This window comes from Benincasa hispida, chromosome 4, assembly GCF_027475165.1.
Source record: "Benincasa hispida cultivar pf3 chromosome 4, pf3_genome.v1.1, whole genome shotgun sequence".
Taxonomy (NCBI): Eukaryota; Viridiplantae; Streptophyta; class Magnoliopsida; order Cucurbitales; family Cucurbitaceae; genus Benincasa; species Benincasa hispida.
The window spans coordinates 69,677,096-69,699,492 of NC_143481.1; the positions used below are offsets into that span (position 1 = coordinate 69,677,096).

The following is a 22,397-nucleotide window of genomic DNA, read 5'->3' on the forward strand; positions in this document are numbered from 1 at the left end:
AGCACTTTTCTCTCTTTACATATAGCTGGTTCTTCCTCAATGTTTTGAATGCTAACTGTAGATGGACCTGGTGTTCCTTCATGGACGGGCTGTACACAACTATATCGTCAAGGTAGACTACCACATACTTATCTAGATATTCATGAAACACTTGGTTCATCAATGTGCAGAATGTAGTTGGGGCATTGGTGAGGCCGAAGGGCATGACCAGGAACTCAAATGACCCATATCTCATAACACAGGTGGTTTTTGGCTCATTGCCCTCTGATCTTAGGTCAAGCTTCGTAAAGTACTTGGCCTTATGGAGGCAATCGAACAAGTCAGTGATGTGGGTAGAGGGTACTTGTTCGGGACTGTGTGCTTGTTCAATGCTCTGTAGTCAATACACAACCGGAGACTTCCGTCTTTCTTCCTCTGAAACAGCACAGGGGCCCCATAGGGCGCTTTGGCGGGTTTAGTGAATCCTGCATTCAGCAGTTCATCTAATTGTTTTCTATGTTTTGCCAACTCTTGCGGCACCATGCAATATGCATTTTTAGCGGGAGGTCTGGCCCCAGGTAACAATTCAATTTCATGGTCTATCCCCCTCCGTGGAGGTGGTAGGGCTTTTGACAAACTCTCTAGCATTACGTCAACATATTTGTCTAACACATACTGGATCTCCTTGGGAACAAATTCCTTTGTGCGACACTTGTTTTCTGCTCACAAACAAGTCAACCAATTCAAACATGGATTGCTGACGGCACACTGGGTGCCTCTCGCAACCTCCACCCCTGTTTGAGAGAAAACGGTTTTAGAAAATGGATTTGGAGAAAAGGTTTTCGCAAACGATTTGAATGTATGAATAGAGAAGAGAAACATTGTAATAGGCTAAAAAGCAATAAGCAACGACTTTATAACATACTACTCCGGGTATGGGGAGTAGTATGAATTCTGAAGCCCAAATTTCCCTACTTACTGGTCTTTCTTGCTTTAGCAATCAGTCTTCCTCCACTTTCTTGATTTTCTTGATGGTTGTCGTGGGTCTCAACTTCCTTGCCTTTGTTACCCAACATCTTCTTGAACTCTCTAGTCATTTGCTCCATTACTTGGTGCATATCAGCAATGGACGCCTGCATTGCTGTGAACTTCTCATTGAGCAGATTGATCGCCAACTCAATGGCAACAAATCTTTTGTTGATCGATCATGGAGATGTGGATGCTTCCGCATTTGAGGAGGAAGGAGGGTGACGCCCTTCACCATGAGGCCCTATCACATAGAGTGCTCTGATACCAATCTTGAAGTAGACCCAAATCTTCGAGCAATCTTGAAGTAGGATTATTGTTATTGATGATTGAAAATGAAGACAATGGTCCCTTTAAATAGACCCAAAAGGAAATGGTTGTTCCACACCTAATTAACTAATTCTAAACCTAGGCCCCTTTAAATAGACCCAAAGGGGAAGAACTTTGTCACACCTAAACTAAAAAAAAAACTAAACAATAGAACAATTATAAAAAGATGACATAGATTGACTAAGATACCCCTACATCACAAAGTGAGTAATTCAAGGAGCAAACTTGTAGAAATTGCTGAACTTTGGTTTCCTTGTACTTTGAGCATTGGTTTTTTTCTTTTTTTTTTATTTATTTTATCAATGAAAGTATCATTTTCTTTTCTTTTCTTTTCTTTTTTTTTTTTTAAAAAAAAACTAAATCACCAAAAATACCAAAAGGAATACAAGGAAAAGAGAAGGACAAAGTTGGAGAAAAAATCAATCCATAACAAATGTTAAGAGTATTCAACCCAAGTTGAAAGAAAGTGAGCAATTTAAGGAAAAGATTATCCTGTAAAAGCCGCTGAACTCTTTCAAACCAAAGCTTTAGTAGAAGAATTTCAATGCCAACTAAACTTGAGAACATGCACATGGAACAGAGATACTGCAAGATTATGTAATCAAACAAAAGAATAGGGCAGGAAGTTGGAAAATGAAGAACCCAAAGGATACCACAACAGCCTTCGACTATCTTCGAAAAGAGATATTCCTTGAATGTGTAGGTTCAACCCAAAGGACTATGAGAGAAACTATTGGAAAAGAAGAGACGAAAAGAAACACAGATTTACGTGGAAACCCTAGATCAAGGAGAAAAACCACGATAGGAGAATTTTTATTCTTTTAATTTTTCTGATATACAGTACTCAATACAGGACAGGTATAAATAACCAAACAGAGAGAAACCCTAGATAGTAGATATTGAGGAAAAGACTAAAACGCCTTAGGGCTAAAACACCATTTCAACACTCCCCCTTAAGTTGGGGCATAAATATCAATGAGGCCCAACTTGCTGATACAAGTGTCAAACATCTGTCTAGGTAAGGTCTTAGTCAGAACATCCGCAATCTGTTGACTGGATGGAACATAGGGAACACAAATACTCCCATTGTCAAGTTTCTCTTTTATGAAATGTCGGTCAATCTCAACATGTTTGGTTCTGTCATGCTGAACAGGGTTATTGGCAATATTAATAGCAGCCTTGTTGTCACAGTAGAGTCTCATCGGGTCATGACTCTCTTGATGGAGATCTACTAATACCTTCTTCAACCAAATTTCCTCACAGATACCCAAGCACATAGCTCTGTATTCAGCTTCGGCACTACTTCTAGCCACGACACCCTGTTTCTTACTTCTCCATGTAACGAGATTTCCCCATACTAAAGTACAATACCCCGAGGTTGACTTCCGGTCTATAGCAGAACCGGCCCAGTCCGAGTCAGTATAGGCTTCTATACATCTTCTATCATTTGAACATTAAGCCCTTCCCAGGTGTTGATTTTAGATATCTCAGAATCCGGTTAACAGCTTCCATGTGTCTCTCATACGGGGCTTGCATAAACTGGCTTACCAAACTCACCACATATGAAATATCAGGTCTGGTATGCGAGAGATATATCAGCTTCCCTATAAGACGTTGATATCTCTCCTTGTTTACTGGTACGTCGTCTACTGAGTTTACCAGACTTTTGTTGACCTCAATTGGAGTATCTGCAGGTTTACATCCAGTCATCCCAATCTCTTGTAGAAGGTCTAACGTATATTTTCTCTGAGACACTGAGATCCCTTCCTTTGACCTTGCTACCTCCATGCCTAGGAAGTACCTCAAGGAACCAAGATCTTTAATTTCAAACTCCTCTGCCATTTTCTGTTTCAGCTTGTCAATTTCTACAGAATCATCCCCTGATAGAATAATATCGTCAACGTATACGATTAATACTGCTACTTTTCCTGATGCTGACTTCTTAGTGAGCAGGGTGCGATCTGAGTGACCTTGAATGTACCTCTGGGTTTTGACAAAGGTAGTAAACCTATCGAACCAGGCTCTAGGGGACTGTTTCAGACCATACAAAGACTTCTTTAGCTTGCACACCTGACTCCCAAACTGTGCTTCAAAACCTGGAGGAGGGGTCATATAAACCTCTTATTCCAACTCACCATTTAGAAACGCATTCTTTACATCCAACTGATATAGAGGCCAGACTGGGTTTACAGCAACAGAGAAAAGAACCCGAATTGTGTTGAGTTTTGCCACTGGCGAGAAAGTTTCTGAGTAGTCCACCCCATATGTTTGAGTGAACCCTTTCGCGACTAATCTGGCCTTATATCTGTCGAGAGTCCCATCAGATTTGTACTTGATTGTGAACACCCATTTGCACCCGACGGTTTTGTGACCTCTAGGAAGAACAACTAGATCCCATGTTTTGTTGGTTTTGAGTGCCCACATTTCTTCCATAACCGCAACTCGCTATTTAGGAATTTCCAGAGCCTTGTACACATTTCCTGGGATAGTCACAGTGTCCAGGCTAGTGGTAAAAACCTTGAATCTTGTTGACAAGCTACTGGAAGATAAAAAGCTTTTCATAGAGTACTTGGTGCATCAATTTCACTGGTCTTGTTACCTTTTTCCTCTGTATTCATCTGCTGTATATTTTCAGTCTCCTGAACATCATCTGGAGGAAATTCATTGTTCTCATCCTCCCTAATTTTGTCAAGAGTCGCTACATCGTCAATGTTCACTGTACTACTTTCAACAGAGTTATTATTTTCAAGAATATGGTTACCTTGAGTTGTCTCTGGTTCTGACTCTTGAACACTTTCCAGTGGAGCAGCAGGGGAAACTATTTCCTTTCGTAGATTCTTCCAATAGTAGGTTATCCAAGGAACTTGTTTTGTAGGAAGGACGGGATTGTCCGGAATGGGAGGGCCAGGATTAGTGTCAGGATGACCAGGAGGATTAGTGTCAGGAATTGGTTCAAGAAACAAGTCTACAGGAATGGAATAGGTGGATGACGTGTTAGTCTCTTCACTCGAAGTCTCCCCCCTGAAGAGGACTAACAGGAAAAAAAGGTTTGTCTTCTTGAAAGGTAGCATCCATGGTGACAAAGTACTTTTGAGAAGAAGGCTGATAATATTTGTAGCCCCGTTGATGTAGCGGATACCCAACAAAGACACATTGTTTAGCCCTAGGAGCGAATTTACCATGGGAACCATGATTATGAACAAACACTGTACATTCAAACACCCGAAGAGGAACATCTAGGAAAAGCTGGGTAGAAGAGAAGAATTCTTTGAAATGGGCTAAGGGAGTCTGGAACTTGAGGACACGGGAAGGCATTTGATTAATGAGATGGGCTGCAGTGAGGACAGCATCGCCCCATAGGTACGAGGGTATGGATGCAGGAATCATGAGAGCCCGAGCAACCTCAATAAGGTGACGGTTTTTTCGTTCGGCCACCCCATTTTGTTGCGGGGTATAGGCATAGGAGTTTTGATGGATGATACCTTTAGACTTTAAAAACTCACGGAGGGACTGATTAACAAACTCACGGCCATTGTCACTCCGAAGGATAGCAATTTTGGTATTGAACTGGGTTTCTCGACCGTGGTGTAGAATTGCTGAAAGACTGTAGTCACTTCAGATTTATCTGTAAGAAGGAACACTCATGTAAGACGAGTGTGATCATCTATGAAGGTGACAAACCACCGTTTACCCGACACAGTTGTGATATTTGATGGGCCCCACACATCACTATGTATCAGGTGGAAAGGTTGGGACGGTTTATAAGGCTGGGAAGTAAAAGACACCCGAGGTTGTTTTGCACGAATACAAACATCGCAAGATAAAGATGAAATATTAACATTACGAAATAAATGGGGAAATAAATACTTCATATAATGAAAATTCGGATGTCCAAGACGAAAATGCTATAACAGGAAATCAGTTTCAGAAATAGTAAGGGAAGAGAGTAAACAAGTGCTAGATAAACTCCTAGATGAAGCATCCTCTGAGAGGAAGTAGAGCCCCCTACTGTGCCGGACAGTGCTAATCGTCTTCCCCGAGCTCAGGTCCTGAAACAAAACATTATCCGGTGAGAAAACGACATTACAATTCAGGTCTCTGGTTATTTTATTGACAGATAGCAGATTATAAGATATCTTCGGCACATGTAGGACATTCTGTAAAATCAACCCTTGAATAGGAGATAAGTGACCTTTCCCAGCAACGGAAGCAAAGGACCCATCTGCAATTCGTATTCTCTCGTTTCTCGCACTTGGATCATACGAGAGAAATTGATCAGATGATCTAGTTAGGTGATCTGTTGCTCCTGAGTCAAGGATCCACGATTCATCCCCTTCGACCAAGAAACTAAAGGACTGAGAAGTACCTGATTGAGCAACATTGCTGGTTCCAACCATGCTGGACTCTACCTGGTTGGTGGCTGATGATGTACCATCCCTTGTTTCACTGACAAGGGCCCGACCGGTTTTTGATTTATCATTCGCAGACTGTCGCTTACCATTCGGTGGGTGACCGTGTAACTTCTAGCATTGATCTTTGGTGTGCCATGGTTTCTTACAGTGTTCACAGATGGGTGGGGATTTTCCGTTCTGTTTGTTGCTCTCTGGTCCCGAAGATTTGGCTCCAAACGCAACAAAATCTAAGTGGGTGTTGTTTGAGCCATTCGTAGCTCTAGTTCTGTCCTCTTCTAATCTGACCTCCGAGCATACTTCCATTAGAGACGGTATTGGTCTCTGTCCCAAAATCCGACTTCGGACACAATCAAATTTAGGGTTTAAGCCAGCCAAAAAATCGTACACCCGGTCCGCCTCCTCAGTCTTTGAGTACTGAACTCTGGCAATAGGACAATTCCACACGACCTCGCGTCACAAGTCCATTTCTTGCCATAACAGGGACAATCTATTGAAATAAGACGTTACGTCAAGAGTCCCTTGTTTGCACTCATAAATATGTTTCCTCAAGGTATAAAGATGGGAGGCATTTTGCCTTTGTGAATAGAGCTTCTGGATAGCTTCCCAAATATCCCGAGCGGAGGCGGAGTACAGAAGTGGCTTTTCGATCTGGGGTTCCATGCTGTTTATCAGAATTGAGCGAAGGAGAGAGTCCTCTCCTTTCCATATACGTTCCTGGGGATCACCGGTATTTGGTTTTGGTATTTCGCCAGTTAGATACCCAAACTTATGATGCCCCTCAAGGTCCATTCTCACCGATTGGGACCAAGAAAAGTAATTCTCACCGTTAAGTTTCTCACCAGTAGACATTTCTGCAGAGTTCCCCACAGAACCATACATAATATTTGCAATAGGTAAGTTAGAGTAAGCATTTACCGGTGTTTCTGAGCATAAAGAGAAGTCTGAATGTGGATGAAAACCAGTTGTAGGATTTGTCGTGGATCTGAGGGCAGAAATTTGCTGCTGTAAGTCGGCCAACTGCTGTTCAAAACCAACGGTTCCACTAGAATATGCCATAGGTTGGTTTTACCCATAAATCCCAGGAACAGTAGCTTCATTTTGGCTCGAGGACGGACCAAAAGAAGGGCTGGGAACTGACTGACCATACTGGTTCGGCTGGACCCGGTTCAGTTGAACCGGGTTTGGTTGAACCGGTTGGTTCGGCTGGACCGGCTGGATTGACCGAGTAACTTGGGTCATCCACGGGCGATCTGAAACATACACTAGGGCTGGCTGCTGACCTGAAAATGGAGGTTGGAGATCGCCTGTATACTGCCAGTCACGGGCGGTGGTGTCGGCCTGAGCAAAATATCCCGAGGGTGAAGGGTTTCCGTGCATCGGGGGATTCTGAGGCAGGATCTGGTGGGTGCCGATCGGGTCTGAGGAGTTTTGTTGGAGGTTGGATCGGGTCTGAGGCAGATGGGTTCCGATTGGATCTGAGGCAAATGGGTTCGAAGCAGAAGATCCATAAGGCTAACGAATTCCAGATGGGACACTCGGATCTGAGGCAGAAAATCCAGATGAGCTCGGATTTGTGCGCTGATCTGGTCTGAGAGTTCCGGTGGTCGGGTCTACAACAGTAGTCCACTGGTTATAAATTGGAGGATCAGGTCGGGTCTAGCTAGAGGTTGGATCAGACATAGATTTTAGGAGTTGAGGCATAGCGGCGTGAAAATAATGCTTAACGGCTTCTCTTATGGCTGCAACAACTTCAGCGTTCATGGATCCCTTTGTTCTAATGGAGGTTTCTGTTGGAGTCTCTAGTTTGTTCTCATCAATGACAGCCAGGGTTTCGTCGCCATGCTCTGATACCATATTGAAAAAAAAGAGACGAAAAGAAACACAGATTTACGTGGAAACCCTAGATCAGGGAGAAAAACCACGATAGGAGAATTTTTATTCTTTTAATTTTTCTGATACACAGTACTTAATACAGGACAGGTATAAATAACCAAACAGAGAGAAACCGTAGACAGTAGATATTGAGGAAAAGACTAAAACTCTTAGGGCTAAAACACCATTTCAACAGAAACAATGTGCGAAGAACGCACTTTAGACAATTGAAGAAAATTTGGATGGTATCTAAGAAGACAAAAGAGATGCACTCAATCTTCTATCATGAACACACTGTTTTTCCTCATCCCTCTAAAACAAAATATAAAGCTTCCCTAATATGATCTGCTGAAAATGGTTCCTCAAGAGCTAGGTCCAAATGATGAAGATCATATTCTTCACTACTCACACTAACGAGTCCTCACTAAAATCATAGGGGTGAGAGAGCCCGTTGGAGGAAGAATAACAAGCAACTCCTCTAGTAAATTGAGTCTTCGAACCTAGATGGAAAGAGTTGAATAACTAAAAGCCTTTGAAGAACCATGACCCCTTGAAGAGTTGTGGAGACAATTTTCCTGACATAATAGGAACTTGAGCTCGTACAAACTTCTCCTCGAAAGAGTCAGAATTATTATCTACTAAAAACTTGAAAGAGGATTGATTAACAATTTTCTGGGTATAATGCAAGCGAAAAGCCGGAACACCTCTCAAAAGGATCTAAAATCTGTTACTGTTGTTTTTGTTACCGTTAGCAAGTTATTGAATAATTGCAAGGAGTTCATTCAGAATTTTCCATTCACCAAATTTTTGTAAAAATAACTTTTGATTGTTGTCGGTCTTATTTATTTCCTTCCTAACTCTTATTTTGCAGTTCGGAAGCTGTCTCCAATTCTATTGGAGGAACGGGAATAACGCTGGAACCTATTCCAGCATGCAGAGAGGACTTTTCTAGGATGAAGTTAACATCATTTGATAAATTGATTGAACGAACTTGTGGTTCGATAAAGAATGTAAGACTTTGGTGTGAGCCTGATCAGAAACCTGGAGGTACTACAGGAAATTCCAGCATGGCACCTGATGCAGCGTAATTTTCTCATTAATCTTGAATGGTCTATTTGATCTCCCTCGTTCTTTGAGGTGCTAGATCAGGAAAGGAGGCACATTTATTGAACTTCATAAGATCGTACCTTTTGTGTTGGTATCATTTATTATTTTGACCTTTGTGTTTATTGAGTTATGAGAGCATTGCATTTTGATTAATTATACTCGGTAATGCTAGGAACAGTTATTGAAGTGGCATCGAACTAAACTGTAACTTTTATGCAGTGAAATTCAACTCAAAAGCCCGAACTGGCTGTTTGGTCAGAGGAAGTATGAAGAGAGTAGCCCTGGTTCCAAAGGTGTTTCACATGAAGCTGCAGTCTGTACAGAGGATAACATAAAAATCGATGGCTTCTATGATTTAAACAAACTTTCTTCTAGTGACAATTTCAATGATGAGGAAATCTTCCAAAGGTAAATCTTCTCTGAATACTAATATTTTACTGATATTGCTGTTATGTGCTTCAGTGTGAACAAATTGGACGACTCTCTCCTCTTATGCTGTGATCTAAAATGGCATTCATTTGGAAATAGGAAATATTTTTCATTAAGATATGAAGAAAAAGAAGTAAAGAAGAGATACAAATTAAGGACAAGAATCTTAGTAATAATTTTATAATATTTATTGCACGAGAAAGTTCTCTCTGCTCTCTACTCTCTCCTCTCTCCTCTCTCCTCTCTTCCCTCCTTTTCTTTCCGGCCACTCTCCGGTGACTTTCTCTCTTCCCTACCATCATTTCCCTCCATCGGTGATATACTACCTAAGATACCACCCTATGGAAATAGAAAGCTGTAAAGTGAATGGGTACTTTTGTATTTGGACCGAAGATGATCAGTTCTACATTGAGGATATGGAAGCTTGTAGGGTGCTGCCCCTCTCAAGGGCGCAATTGAGTTGGTTTGTGGAGTAAGCCTCAAAGCTATTAGCAAGTTCGAGTAAACTCTATTTTCTCAACAATGACAGAGGTAGTGATGGAGCCACAAGGTTGTCTAAGTTCAGGGATCTTTCTGGTTGGGTTTTGAGATTTGTTGTCTGGCCTTCAACCGGAGGTCGGTTTTTTATTCATGTCCCAGAAGGTCCTAAGCAAAAAGGTTGGCATTCTTTCATTGGTACGATTAAAAGTTTTTTTAAAGAAAAGTGAGAATTTACGTTTGTTATCTTTTTTTTTTTTTTTTTGAAAAGGAAACCAATCTTTTTATTAATGCATAGAAAGAAAGTACAAGAGATGTGTACTTGAAAGTGAACGATTCATGACTTGGGATCAGGAGACGCACTTGGGCATCTCAACTAGGTTGACACCCCCTTAGCATCCTCATCACATCCATGATAACTCAAACACATTGGAATGAAAAGATCTTACAAAAAGACTGAATACAAAGAAGAGGGTGGATCCTCCGAGAAACGTAATACAAAACAAAAGAAAAACAGGAACATAAATCTAAACTATTTGAATCTTCTTGGTTGGAGAGGAGTGACCCTTCACTTTAAAAATCAATCAATTCAGGTCGATGAAAGCTTGCCAATTTAGACAGATGCCTTGGAGAGAGTATGCTACAAAATATTTAGAACGTCTGTTATCAAAGGAGCCATTAACAGCCCCTGTTTATTCCACCAAAGCTACATCAATGCCAAATTCCCAAAACTCACATGGAACAAGTTTTGCGGATGTGGTAAAAGGAAGAGACCCCAAGTGCTATACCCCAGAATCATCAATCAAGAGTGACAACAAACAGATGCAGCCCCCAGCTCCATTCTCGTTCAAACAGAGCAAGAAGACCTTTTCGGTTCAGAAGAACTCTGATGTGTTCAAGGATGACTTTAACAACTTATGGATCATCTCGAGGCTATTTGTGTTCAATGAAGGGAAGGAGATAACAAAAGTATTGAAACAGGCCCTTCAATCGGATGTCATTATCAATCCTTTGTTTGCAGATAAAGCTTTAATCAAAGTCGACCAAGGAACTCTAGAAGAGCCGATCGAAGAGCCAGGTAAATGGCAATCAGTCGGTCCCTACCATTTACTTTTGGAAAATGGAACAAAACAAAACATGGTAGACCTTTGGTTATGAAAGGTTTTGGGGGTCGGATCTCAATAAAAAATCTCCCTTTAGACTATTGGAATAGAAGCACCTTTGAAGCTATTGGAGCTTACTTTGGAGGGCTTGAGAGTATTGCACTAGACACTCTTAATCTTACTAATTGTGTTGAGGCAAGAATTCAAGTTACTAGGAACCTGTGTGGTTTCATGCCAGTAAGGTTAGAAATAAAAGATGAGACTCGAGGCAAGATTTATTTGAATTTTGGGGATATAGAGTCTTTAGATCCTCCTTCAATAACTAAAGGTGAGTTATTTGTTTACAATTTTTCTAATCCAATAGATTTAGTCCGTTTAAATCAAGTAATGAAGGATGAAGGAATTGTAGTCGAAGATTTGAAAGCCGAATGGTTCTTTCTTGAATCCATTCAGTCCAAACCGGAGTTCTCAAGAAATACATATGTGTTTCTGAAAAAGGCTCCACAACAGTCGCATAGGAAGATGAAGAATTCTTCTTCAAAAGATGGTGCATATTTCTCTAAGGAAGACGAAGAGTCTTCCCTGTGGAGTCTACAGAAGACGGAGCGGCCACTTTTGGTTGGCGCGAATTCTCCATTGGCATTTGAATGGTCCCCTTTAAAGGGGATACAGAAAACGAAGTAGCACCCTCATGTGGTAGACACGTTCTTCTCAGAGGAAGCCGAAGAGACTTCTGTTTTAAGGAGAGAGGAAAAAGCAGACGTTTCGTCTTCCAAACGGCCCCTGTCATTGATCATTGAAAAGTCCAAATTAAATGATACCACTTCAGCACAATCTAATTGGAATTCTCAATTACCTCAAGACAATAATGACACAATTAATATTTCAGAGGCAGTAGCCATTCAACCTTTAGGCATTCAGCATTACCCTGCAAGCAAATATACCTCCCCGATAGCACAAAAGCCTCTGAAAGATATTGAAGACGATTCTACCTCGATCTCTAAGAGGTGTACGCACCTCTTCAAACCTTTCCCCAAACACTTTGCATGAAGACGAAGATCCTTCATTAAATCATGGTCCCTAATTGCAAACTCGAATCTACTTGAGGATTGTTGTGCTAGACTTCAACTTCCATATGCCAAGACTGAAAGGTTAGTAAAACTTACTTCTAAACAAACTTCTTCTAATCCTCCAATTTTCAAAGATTGAGACCCAACTTTTTCTTTCATGCAAGGCTCCTCTTTCATTGAGTCTCTCAGTCTAAGAAGACTCTCACAAGGCTTTGATGAAGCGTCAGTCGTCAGTGTCAGCAGTGAGGAATTAGAGAATGAGGACCATGATTTCAACCACAAGGTTGATGAAGATTTAGTTGGAGTCGACATGGCTTTGAATCTTCTTTTTCACAATGGTGAAGATCAGGAGATAGAGGCAATAGAAGTTACTAATCCAGCCCCCCCCCCCAACTCTTTCTGACATCCCTCAAGAACTCAACTCCTTGGTTGGAATCCTGTGATATTACCCTGGGTTAATCAGTGTTTAAGTCTCTCGCTCCTACAGAAACGTTTGATACAAGAGGCTCATATAAAGATCATCTCGTGGAATATTAGGGGCCTTGGTGATAAAACTAAAAGATTGGTTATAAAAAGATTCCTGAAAGAAATAAATCCGGATATTGTATTACTTCAAGAATCGAAAATGGATAGTTTTGACCTTCCATTGATAAAAAGTTTATGGAGCTCTAAGGATGTGGGTTGGGCTTTTGTGGAATTGCTGGGTAGGTCAGGAGGCATTTTGACATTGGGGGATGAAAGCAAATTATCAATCTCCGAGATTGTTAAGGCAGAGTTTTCTTTAACAATAAAATGGCATACCATTTGCAAGAAATTGTGTTGGGTAATAAATGTTTATGGTCCAAATAATTACAAAGAAAGAGAGATTTTGGTTTGAACTATTGTCTTTAGTTGAACAATGTGCAGACCTATGGTGCCACGGTGGGGATTTTAACTGCATTCGAAGAAGATGAGAAAGATTTCCATTGGGGAAAGCAACAAGAGAAATCAAACATTAGATTTCCATTGGGGAACTATCGAGTCCGATTGATGCTTTAGGATGCCATCCCGAGTGTCGGGATGCCATTAGCTTTCTCTCTCCTGTTTGGGCACGCTTGTTGAGCACACATGAAGATGCACCCCTTAGAGTGAGGTTCGCTAGCCTACCACGGAACATACACATTGTGGCACCTACCCACAATTTGCGAAGTCGGAGAAAAAAACACAACCCCCTTTTTCATCGGCACTACCCTTCAGTCGACTCACTGGCCACCTCATGTGGCAACGTTGCGAAGGTGCTTCTCTTGCTCTTCATGTAGCTTCTCTCTTTTTGAACTACCAGACTGTTGGTCATCTCCAACGCGCACTGGCCCCAATAACTGTGAAATCATCCCACTTAGGCATGTAGAATGACTTAAGGGACACGCTCGCTCCACATAAGGGGAGCATACTCATGGGACAACAACCCATTCTTGCGAGTTGCTTCCCAATCACTTGGCTCTGCCAGCCACGACGTCCACCCATATGGACTCTTGATGCACAAATGCACTTGACCGACGCATGTCTCCTTGACCCTGGTTCTTCTGCTTGTAACCATTAACACTATCCCTCTGGTGGTAATGGTTCTTTTGAAGGTACCCTACCTGGTACACCACCTGTACTTCATCTTATCAACGGAATAGCCCTCCACCTGCCTACGTAGGCATTGAAACTTTCAACGAGCTTGGTTCTTACTTCCTGACTGGACAAAATTCCATCAATGACGAAATCTGGCACATACTGTCTTTGATACTGACTCACATCTGCCCTGCCAAATTGACACTCTTGACATAATTGTGAAGTCTTCAATTCACCCCTTCGGGTTTCTTTCCCTCCTTCTTGTCCGACTCCACTCAAAAAGTGTGGCTCTGATACCAAATGTCATGGTCGTACTTCTCCAACCGTGCGGCACCATGATTCACCCATGATCATGGTCAGCCTTAAGGGATGCTCAAGTCCCAATTCACTTTTTGCTCGACTCTTTGAAGCTTCGTTGGACCTTAGGCGAGATTCTTTCATCTGCGTCGTATCTCTTTTCATCATCTTGGTTCCCAACAACACGTCCCCCATACTTTTACATTACTTCGGAACTTCACCGGGATGAGTTCTAACCCTTCGTTGGACCAAAACAGGCTTATAACCCTTTATCGAGGCTTACCACGTGATTTAAACATTTATTGTGACTTTTCGGGACATAACAATGCTTATCGAGCTCTATCGGCTTGCTTTGGCGCCTATCGGGCTTCTTTTGGCCTAATGGTCGCCTACCATGCTTTACCGGGCCATTACAATGTTTACCGGGACAACTCAGGCAAGTATTGAGCCAACCGGGAACTATCGAGTCCAACTGATGCTTTAGGATGCCATCTCAAGTGTCGGGATGTCATCAACTTTCTCTCTCCTGTTCGGGCACACTTATTGAGAACCACTGTCAAACGACCCATGCGCAACTATCTAAACTTATGACAAAACCCCACCTTTCGAGGTCACGACCTGGGCCCCATCTGGCCCCCATTGAGCTTGTCACTGATACCACTGATGACATGGATGCTTGTCTTTCTGCTTAATGTTCAACATGGCTTGCTTGCCCACTTATGTGGGTGATGCACCGTCCTCCTTGGTCACATCATGACACTTTTCTTGGCCCTTTGTCTTTGCCAGATGTGTCGACGCTCACGTGTCGCCACTTCACTGTCTGCACAAGTGGGTTCACAGTCAACTATCTCAAAGTTAAATTTTGACACTCTTCCCCCCACTTAAACTGTCATTGTCCTTGATGACAAACTTGGGGGTACGATCCACTTTCATTCTCATTGGATTGCAACACCTGGCTCAAGTGGTTGACATTCAAAGTCTTGCTAGGTGACCTCTTTCCTTCTCAAGTAAACTATAGGAGTTCGACTTTGTGAGACTTTAGGTTCTGAAACAATAGCAGGTATGAGATAAGTAGCTCATTTAGAGGAGGAGTTTCGGACAGGTAAAATCAGTTTCCTATGGCTCAAATTCCTCACATTCTCCCCCGACCATGGGACTTGATAAAAAGGTTGGTTTTGAGGAAGCTAACATCCATAGAAATGTGCATTTTTCTAGTCATTGGCGAATAACATTTGTATCCCTTTTGATGTGATGAATAACCTAGACAAATGCACTTGGTGGATTTTGGATCAAGTATGGATCAATGAGGAGAATGATTGTGAAGGAGGAAATCCAAAAACCCGAAGAGCTAAACTTGATGAGAAGTTTTGGAGTTGGAAATAATTTTGGAGGAAGACATCACGAGGAGATTTGAATTGGATAACTCGACTGGGCATTCGGTTTATGAGAAAGGTTACAATAAGAATGACTTCTCCTCAAAATAGATTAGGAACATATTGGCAAACATAAGAGAGCGAGTGACCTCTAGAAGGTGTCTATTTTTCCTTTCAGCAATCTCATTTTGTTGAGTGCCTACACATGAACTAGTTTGTGTCAAGACCAATTAACAAACTTCCATATCTTCGAAAAAAGCTTTGCTGCTAAAGGAATGTGGTTGACCCAGGACCATGAGAAATCCAATAAAATTAAAACCATACTAGAAAATCGATCAAACTGAAACGGATGTAGACATGGGTAAATACTTCTCATCTGGCAATTAGAGAAGAAAATTTGGATGGAATTTAAGAAGGGGATAGCAGTGCGCCTTCCACCCTTGATGCTATTAGACTCTGATTAGCAACATCTTGTACAAAAAAAATTTCACACGCTTCCCCAAATAAATCGTCTTAAGAAAGCTCAAAGGAGTTTCTGATTCTGGAGGAACGAACTCAAATCCTTCACTACTAACGCTGAAACCCGAATCCTCATCCACATTTGAAACAGTACTTACATGCTGATGTAGAGAAGCAGGATTGAAATTGCTTTTGATAAACTACGTGTTTGAACCCGAGAGTGTCAGAACTGGTTGACTGGTATTTTTTAATTTACGAGACTGCCTAATATTGCTCAAATGAGAGGCATGATTTGCGGAGCGCAGCAAAAGGGGAATGCAATCTTCCTCTAACTTGTCAGAATTACACTCCAAAAATTCAAAAGCTATCAGGGGTTTCTTTTTCGGAGTGAAATGGAAAGGAAGGGGCTTTATTAATCGACTAGCTGAATTACTAGATACCTCTTCATCCGGATTAGCTAACTTTACTAATTCATTTTCTCCGCTACTTAAGCTTTCTCATAAATAACTTCCCCACTTAAACCAAATCTATAGGCAAAGACGAATTTGGTTATGCGATTTCATCATTGGAATGGGGTAAGAGAGAAAATGGAAGAGCTACTTTATGCAAATTAATGTTATCTAATTTTCCTATTTATTATATGTCCTCTTTCTTAAAGGTTATTTCCATATTGGAACGTATTATGAAAGTTTTTTCTGAGAGGGGCATAAAGGAAGAAGAATTAACCATTTGGTTAAGTGGGACTTGGTCTCAAGATGTCAAGAAGATGGTCTTCTCAGGTTTGGAGGACTAAAAGCTAGAAATTTAGCACTTTTGGCTTAGTGGGGTTGGAGATATTTCAATGCCGAGTTGTTCAAAGCATCCATGGAAGAGGTATTTTCATTTGGCATAGGGTTGGTAATTTTGATTTGAGTTTACGAAGCCCTTGGATTGGTATATCCAAATCATGGTTACAAGTTGAAGCTGTAGCAATATTTAAACTTGGTTGCGCTAATAGAATTGCTTTTTGGCTTGATCCTTGGATTGATTTGAATTGCTCTTCAACCAAGGGGTTCCGTTTCAGATCATTGGGATGAAGCCTCTTCTTTTTGGTACATTTTCTACCGTTGGTTGCTGAAGGAGGATGAGAATATCGAATTTCAAACGTTATGAAGTATGATCTTGAAAAAAGGGGTAATTGATAGGTCGGATTGTCGTATTTGGTCTTTGGATTCTTCTGGTATTTTCTCGGTGAATTCTCTTTCCAAGCTCTTGGCTACTTCTAGTTCTTTTGATAAGTTGATTTTTAATGCCTCATGGAAGTCAGAGAGCACAAGGCGTGCTAATATCCTCATATGGATCATGATTTTTGGATCTTTGAATTGCTCTTCGGTTATTCAAAGGAAGCTTCCCTCGCACAGCTTGACACCCTCTATTTGCGCCCTTTGTATGGCTGGAAGTGAAGACCTGCACCACCTTTTCTTTGGTTTGGTTGCTGTTTTACAGATTTTGCTACTGCCGTTTGTTCTCCTTCTTTAATATAAGTTGGGTGTAACAGGGTTCAGAACCAGATTTCCTTGGATTAATGTAGTTTGTCATTACTCTAGAACTTTGGTTGGACGAAATCACTGCATCTTCCAAGGACAAGCTTCTCATAGGATTCGAGTGATTTGGATTGGCTACTTTGAAGGCTTCATGTTGGTGCCCTCTTCCAAAATTATTTGGAGTTCTATACAAGATATTTGCCTTAATTGGACGGCCTCTCTCTCTTCAACTTAATTTTGTTATTTTTGTTATTTCATAATACTTATGTTATATTGTGTTATTTTTATCTCTCTTTTTCAGAGTTTGTACCTTTGGAGCATTAGTCTCTGTCTATTATATGAATGAAAAAGTTTGTTTCTTTTGTGCACCAAAGAGTAGTTTTGCTTTTAAAGCTATGTTTAAAAAGCAGTTATAGGCAGTATAAAAGTTGATAGGTGTAGTTCATGTATCTGGAAGATAGAATCATTTATCTTATAGGAAGAATAAAACAATTCAACTTCTGTTCATTAACCACCCAACGTACTCTCTTGTCATTTATTATTGAAGATTGGACTTTTGTGCATATTACCATAATTTTCGCTCTAATCAATGCCAGATATAATCTTCAAATCAGAAATTCTCTTTATCTTTGTGTGATTGTTGAATATTTATCAGAAGTGCTTTTAGGTTATAACTAGAATGATAGTTACTTGGTGATGTCTAGGTACCTTGCAATGACATCAGTTGAAGAAGCCAATGGTTGGTATGGTGGTACTTTACTTGGTGATCAAGATGAAAGCAGTGAGATATATAAACACTATTCTGAGTTATGTGAGGTAATTGAAATCTGGTCATTCCGTACCTTTTGAAATTTGCTCAGTCTATCTTTTTTCGTCCATCTTATAATTACATAATCGAGAGAGATGCTCTTTATCAAAGTATGACAAATGTATATAAAAAAGAAGTCGCAGATGTCCTCTTTTTGCCACCTGTCTCCCTAACAATCTTGCTAATGGGAATTCTCTGAATCCCATGACTCCCCTCTCCCAAGTGGTTTATAGGTTAAGTGGTGTAAAGAGAATTTTATTAACGAGGGAAAGTGTTATTGAATACAGTAGACGGATTCTCTCTAGAGAATTAAATGCAAATAGAATCCTGAAAACATAATTAAAATGAAACTAAAATAGAAAGATTAATTTGTTAAGTTATCTCAATCCAATTACATCATATTCTCTCTTTTAAAAGAATTCATCCTCAAGTTTTAAAATAAAAAAGAAGGTAAAAAAATTATTTAAAAAAAAAAAAAAAAAAAAAAAAAAAAAAAAACTAAAGACAAAGTTCAAGCTCAAAATATAAGGGTCTATTTGGTAGACAACTCATATTTTGTTTTATGTTTTCAAATTTATTGAGTTCAGTGAATATGTGTTTGGTTGACAATCTGGATTTTGAAAATTGTTTTTCGATTCTGTGATCCCAACAATAGAAATTCTAAAAACAATTGTTTTTTATTTTTTCAGTTTAAAATGCAGAATTATATTAAAAACAATAAAAACAATAACAAATATACTTATAAACTCGATTATTTTTGTGAAATTAAAATGTAATATATCATATATTATATGATATATTACAAAATAATAATTATACCAAAAAAAATTAATATAAAACAAGTTTAGTAATTAATTAGTTACTAACTATATTCTAAATATATTTTCACACATTTAAAAAAATATATTTAATTTGAAATTTAATTTCTAAATTTGTTACCAAACATAAATATAACTTTATTTTCTTTGAATCTCTTGTTTTTAAAATTATGTTTTTAGATGACCTACTAAAGAGGTCCTAAGTTAACACATGTTTCTTGTCCGTGATTGTGTTTGTATTTGATTGTAGTTTCTGAAATATGTCGCTTTGTGATATGACACAAATGTAGAATTGATATGCTTTGGAATTTTGATCACAGGGTCCTGCCATGATGTCTTTCCAGAATGATCCTGAAAGGGAGATACACTACGCTGATCTTTTACGGATGGGAGCGATTGATGTGATTGATAATGCTTCTATTGAAGAAAACATGGAGGTGGCTTTGAAGGAGTATGATGAAATCGGTGTGGATCTTGGGATCATTCCTTCAACGTGCAAGTACTTTGCCGAAGATCCTAGTTGGCTGACTAGATGGATCATTGGAGAAGAGAAGCTGCATAGGATATAAGTTGAGAATGAACTCCTTTTGCATTACCAGTAGTTAATTTGTTTACTACATCTAATAGCTTGTCTGTATGTTCTAAACATTGGGAATAAAGATCGAGTACGAGTTATGGTGAAAATGGAGATAAAGTGAAAATGTGCTTATGTTTCTCTAGTAGGAATTGGGTCCACATAATTCTTAAATGCTATTATTGTGGCAAGCAATAAATGGAGGTAATATAGAAAATTTTCCATATTATAATAATAGAGATTGAGTTTTTTTCTACAAATGACCTTATTTGGGAGGTCCAAATGAAAAATGGTCACCGGTTGAAAAAAGCAATGGAAAGGGGCTTTGTGCTCACATCATCCATGTGTGATTTTACTGTTTTGTCCTTGAGATGTAACTCGTGCGTCTTCATCCTCGATGACTCATCATTTGATTCACGATGACTCCACTCGATCCTTGATGGATAGTCACTCGGTACCCTAATGCACAGTGTACGATCCGTCATACTTGATCATGCCACGTCATACTCGATATGTGATTACTTTATACTCGATCATTTTGAATTACTCGTGCCATCGGAGACTTGTTCTGTAGTTAATGCTTATGTACGAATATAGCAAATTGAGGAATTTCTTAACGTTGGGAGGGGAGAAAATGTGTTTGGAGAAATTGGTACAAGAAGTTGTGGATACACTTTTTAACGTCGGGAGGGGAGAAAATCCACTTCACAAAACCTGATCTTGTTGACAGAAATCAAGTTATAAAGATATTTAGATTATTTCACTATCTTGTTTCACACCTCAAGTAAACAAACGTGCTAGTTTTTTTTTTTTTCTCATATTTTGCTCACGTTTGTTTACTTTTTCGAAATTGTGTAAGACATACGAGCGTAGCAAAGAGGAGAGTGAGTGTGAGATTGTGAGTGTGCATTGAGACATGCGAGTAGCTCTCAGTGGAGCGAGGATGAGGGGAGAGAAAGCTACGAAATAGTAAGCATCGAGTTGAAATTACCGAGTATTGAGTGATGAGTGTGGGTATTGAGTAGTGGGGAGTGAGTATTTAACAGTAACCTATTTTCCTAACTGCTCACTTTTTGTATTGTTATTCTTGAAGGATGGAGAAGTATCTATTCATGCGGTATGGTGGTACATAGTATGACACAGAAGAACGCTATACTGGAGGTCGTTTGAACGGTTTGCTAGTTTTGAGTACATTGACGTATAATGAGCTGATAAATCTAGTATATGAGATCATGCAAGGTTGTTCGAAAAAGTTCAAGATTATAATGAGGGTGACATATAAAATGGATATTGATTCTCCTCTAGTATGCTTAATGGATGATGTTTATGTCCAATTTTTCCTTTCAGAGTACGATCGTACTAGACTTTAGGTATTTGTAAGTCTTGAAGAAATTCAAGAAATTCATCATGTGGCAATGTTTGATTACACAAAGAGAGAAGACCAATCTGTTGGGTTTTTTGTCCTAAAACTCGTAGTTTGTAAACTTATTCTGAAAATTCAATAAGTTATTGAATATATTGTTTTTTCGAAATCCAATAAACCTAAGTCCCTTGACTATTACATGAGTACTTGAACTTTATGTAGAGACATACAAGTGGATCAAGTTTGAGTAAATAGTCAAAATGATCTATAGTATATGAATAAGGTTGGGTGCCTTATTCTGGTAATACTGTTGGATGCAGCTTATTCTATAGTTGTTACAAAGAGTTGTAAAGTGCTACAAACGAAGTGATCCTAATTCGTTTATGTTGGGACATAAGGAGTAGGGGCATCCTGTGCAAATGAGTTTTTGTACAAGATCGAACTACGAAACTTGTCACTCTTGCTTTATAATGTTGTTTATTGTTTAAGACTAACTATTTCAAAGCGATGACCTAGTTAGCTTGACTTTAATGTTGAGCTAACTATGAACTCCTGTTTGTTTGGGATTATCCTTTGATTTGCAAACGGTGAGAGTAGACCAAATGTCTCTACTCAATAAGCTTCCCATTTTGGGGATAAAATCGGATGAATAGCTGGGGACATAGGGTGCAAGACGAAATTCACTCGTACCCGATTAGGGTTAGTAGAGAGGTTGTTCCCTTCAAATGTTGATTCTGGGTCTTGAACAAGAGGTCTCACCCTCTCATTGGCCCGAGAAGGATTCAATTTGTTTATCGGATCACAAATCAATTGTTCATTAGGGGATCGGTGGAACTTAAGAAACAAGAGGTAATTTTGGCTGTAAAATAGATATTCGACCCAACCGTTATTACGAATAACCTGTGAAGGGTTAACTTACTAATTATGGTTATATCGAGTGGACATAATATATCTACAGTGAGGGAAGTTCAGCTATGGGCTTTAGTGGAATCATTCATTAGTTAACGAATGGAGATTAGTTCGGTCTAATGAGTTTAGCCGATTAATCTCGGATCATTAGAGCGCATGATATGTAGGTTTGCGAGGTCCCCCTACTAGCTCGTAAATGGATTAGTTCTAGAATAGTGCGATAAGTTAATTTGAAGTATTCAAATTAGAATTAAATGAAATTGGAGAAATATTATTTAAATATGATTTAAATATTTGAAGATGGAATTGTGTAAAAATTAATTTAACATTTGATATTAAATTAATTAGAATTTTTTAAATTGTTTAAATAATTATTTATTAATTTTATTAAAAAAAATTAAAATTTGAAATGAATTTTATAAAATTAATAATATTTTCAATTTTATTAAAAGAATTGATTTATGAAATCAATATTTGAAAAATTGAAAAAGAAGGAAAAATTACAAAAATGGAAAATGAGCATTTTTTGACGCAATGCAACCGAAAGAATTTATCTGAAAAAATCGAGACAAGAAGTTGTTCTTCTGTTGGGTTGCTATTGTGAGTCTGTCTCCAAATTCACTTAATTCAGGCTTATTTTGAGTCCCAAACTCAATCTAGAGCACCAAGACGATAGTAGGGAAGATCTTGGGGTGGTCTACAGTAAGATTCAGAGGGGATTTGCAGCTGGTTTCAAGCTTTGAGGAAGTTCTGCAAAGGTATGTCACGAAACCCATTTATTTCTGCTGAAGCATGCTTTCATTTCCGCCAAAATTAATGAATTAGAGTGCTTATGAATCTTGGTCCCTTCCACTGCGCGATGGTATGTTCCA

General features: G+C 39.4%; 1 protein-coding gene across 3 annotated transcripts in view; it reads left to right on the plus strand.

Annotated features, from left to right (window-relative positions):
• The window catches only part of ATSAC1 (Phosphoinositide phosphatase family protein), an 84,487-nt gene extending 64,974 nt beyond the window's left edge, over window positions 1-19,513 (plus strand). The window contains exons 13-16 of one of the 3 annotated variants that reach the window (XR_016529042.1): window positions 8,491-8,817; window positions 8,946-9,134; window positions 17,758-17,869; window positions 19,000-19,513. Coding sequence is in view for 2 of the 3 variants with exons in the window: in XM_090312699.1 (XP_090168825.1) it covers window positions 8,491-8,703; window positions 8,946-9,134; window positions 17,740-17,869; window positions 19,000-19,248 (781 nt within the window). In the remaining variant the exon portion in view is untranslated. Of the gene's footprint in view, window positions 1-8,490; window positions 8,818-8,945; window positions 9,135-17,739; window positions 17,870-18,999 lie in introns of all 3 variants that reach the window. The other 2 variants (XM_090312699.1, XM_090312700.1) reach the window with 2 other exon arrangements.
• Window positions 19,514-22,397: the final 2,884 nt, after the last annotated feature.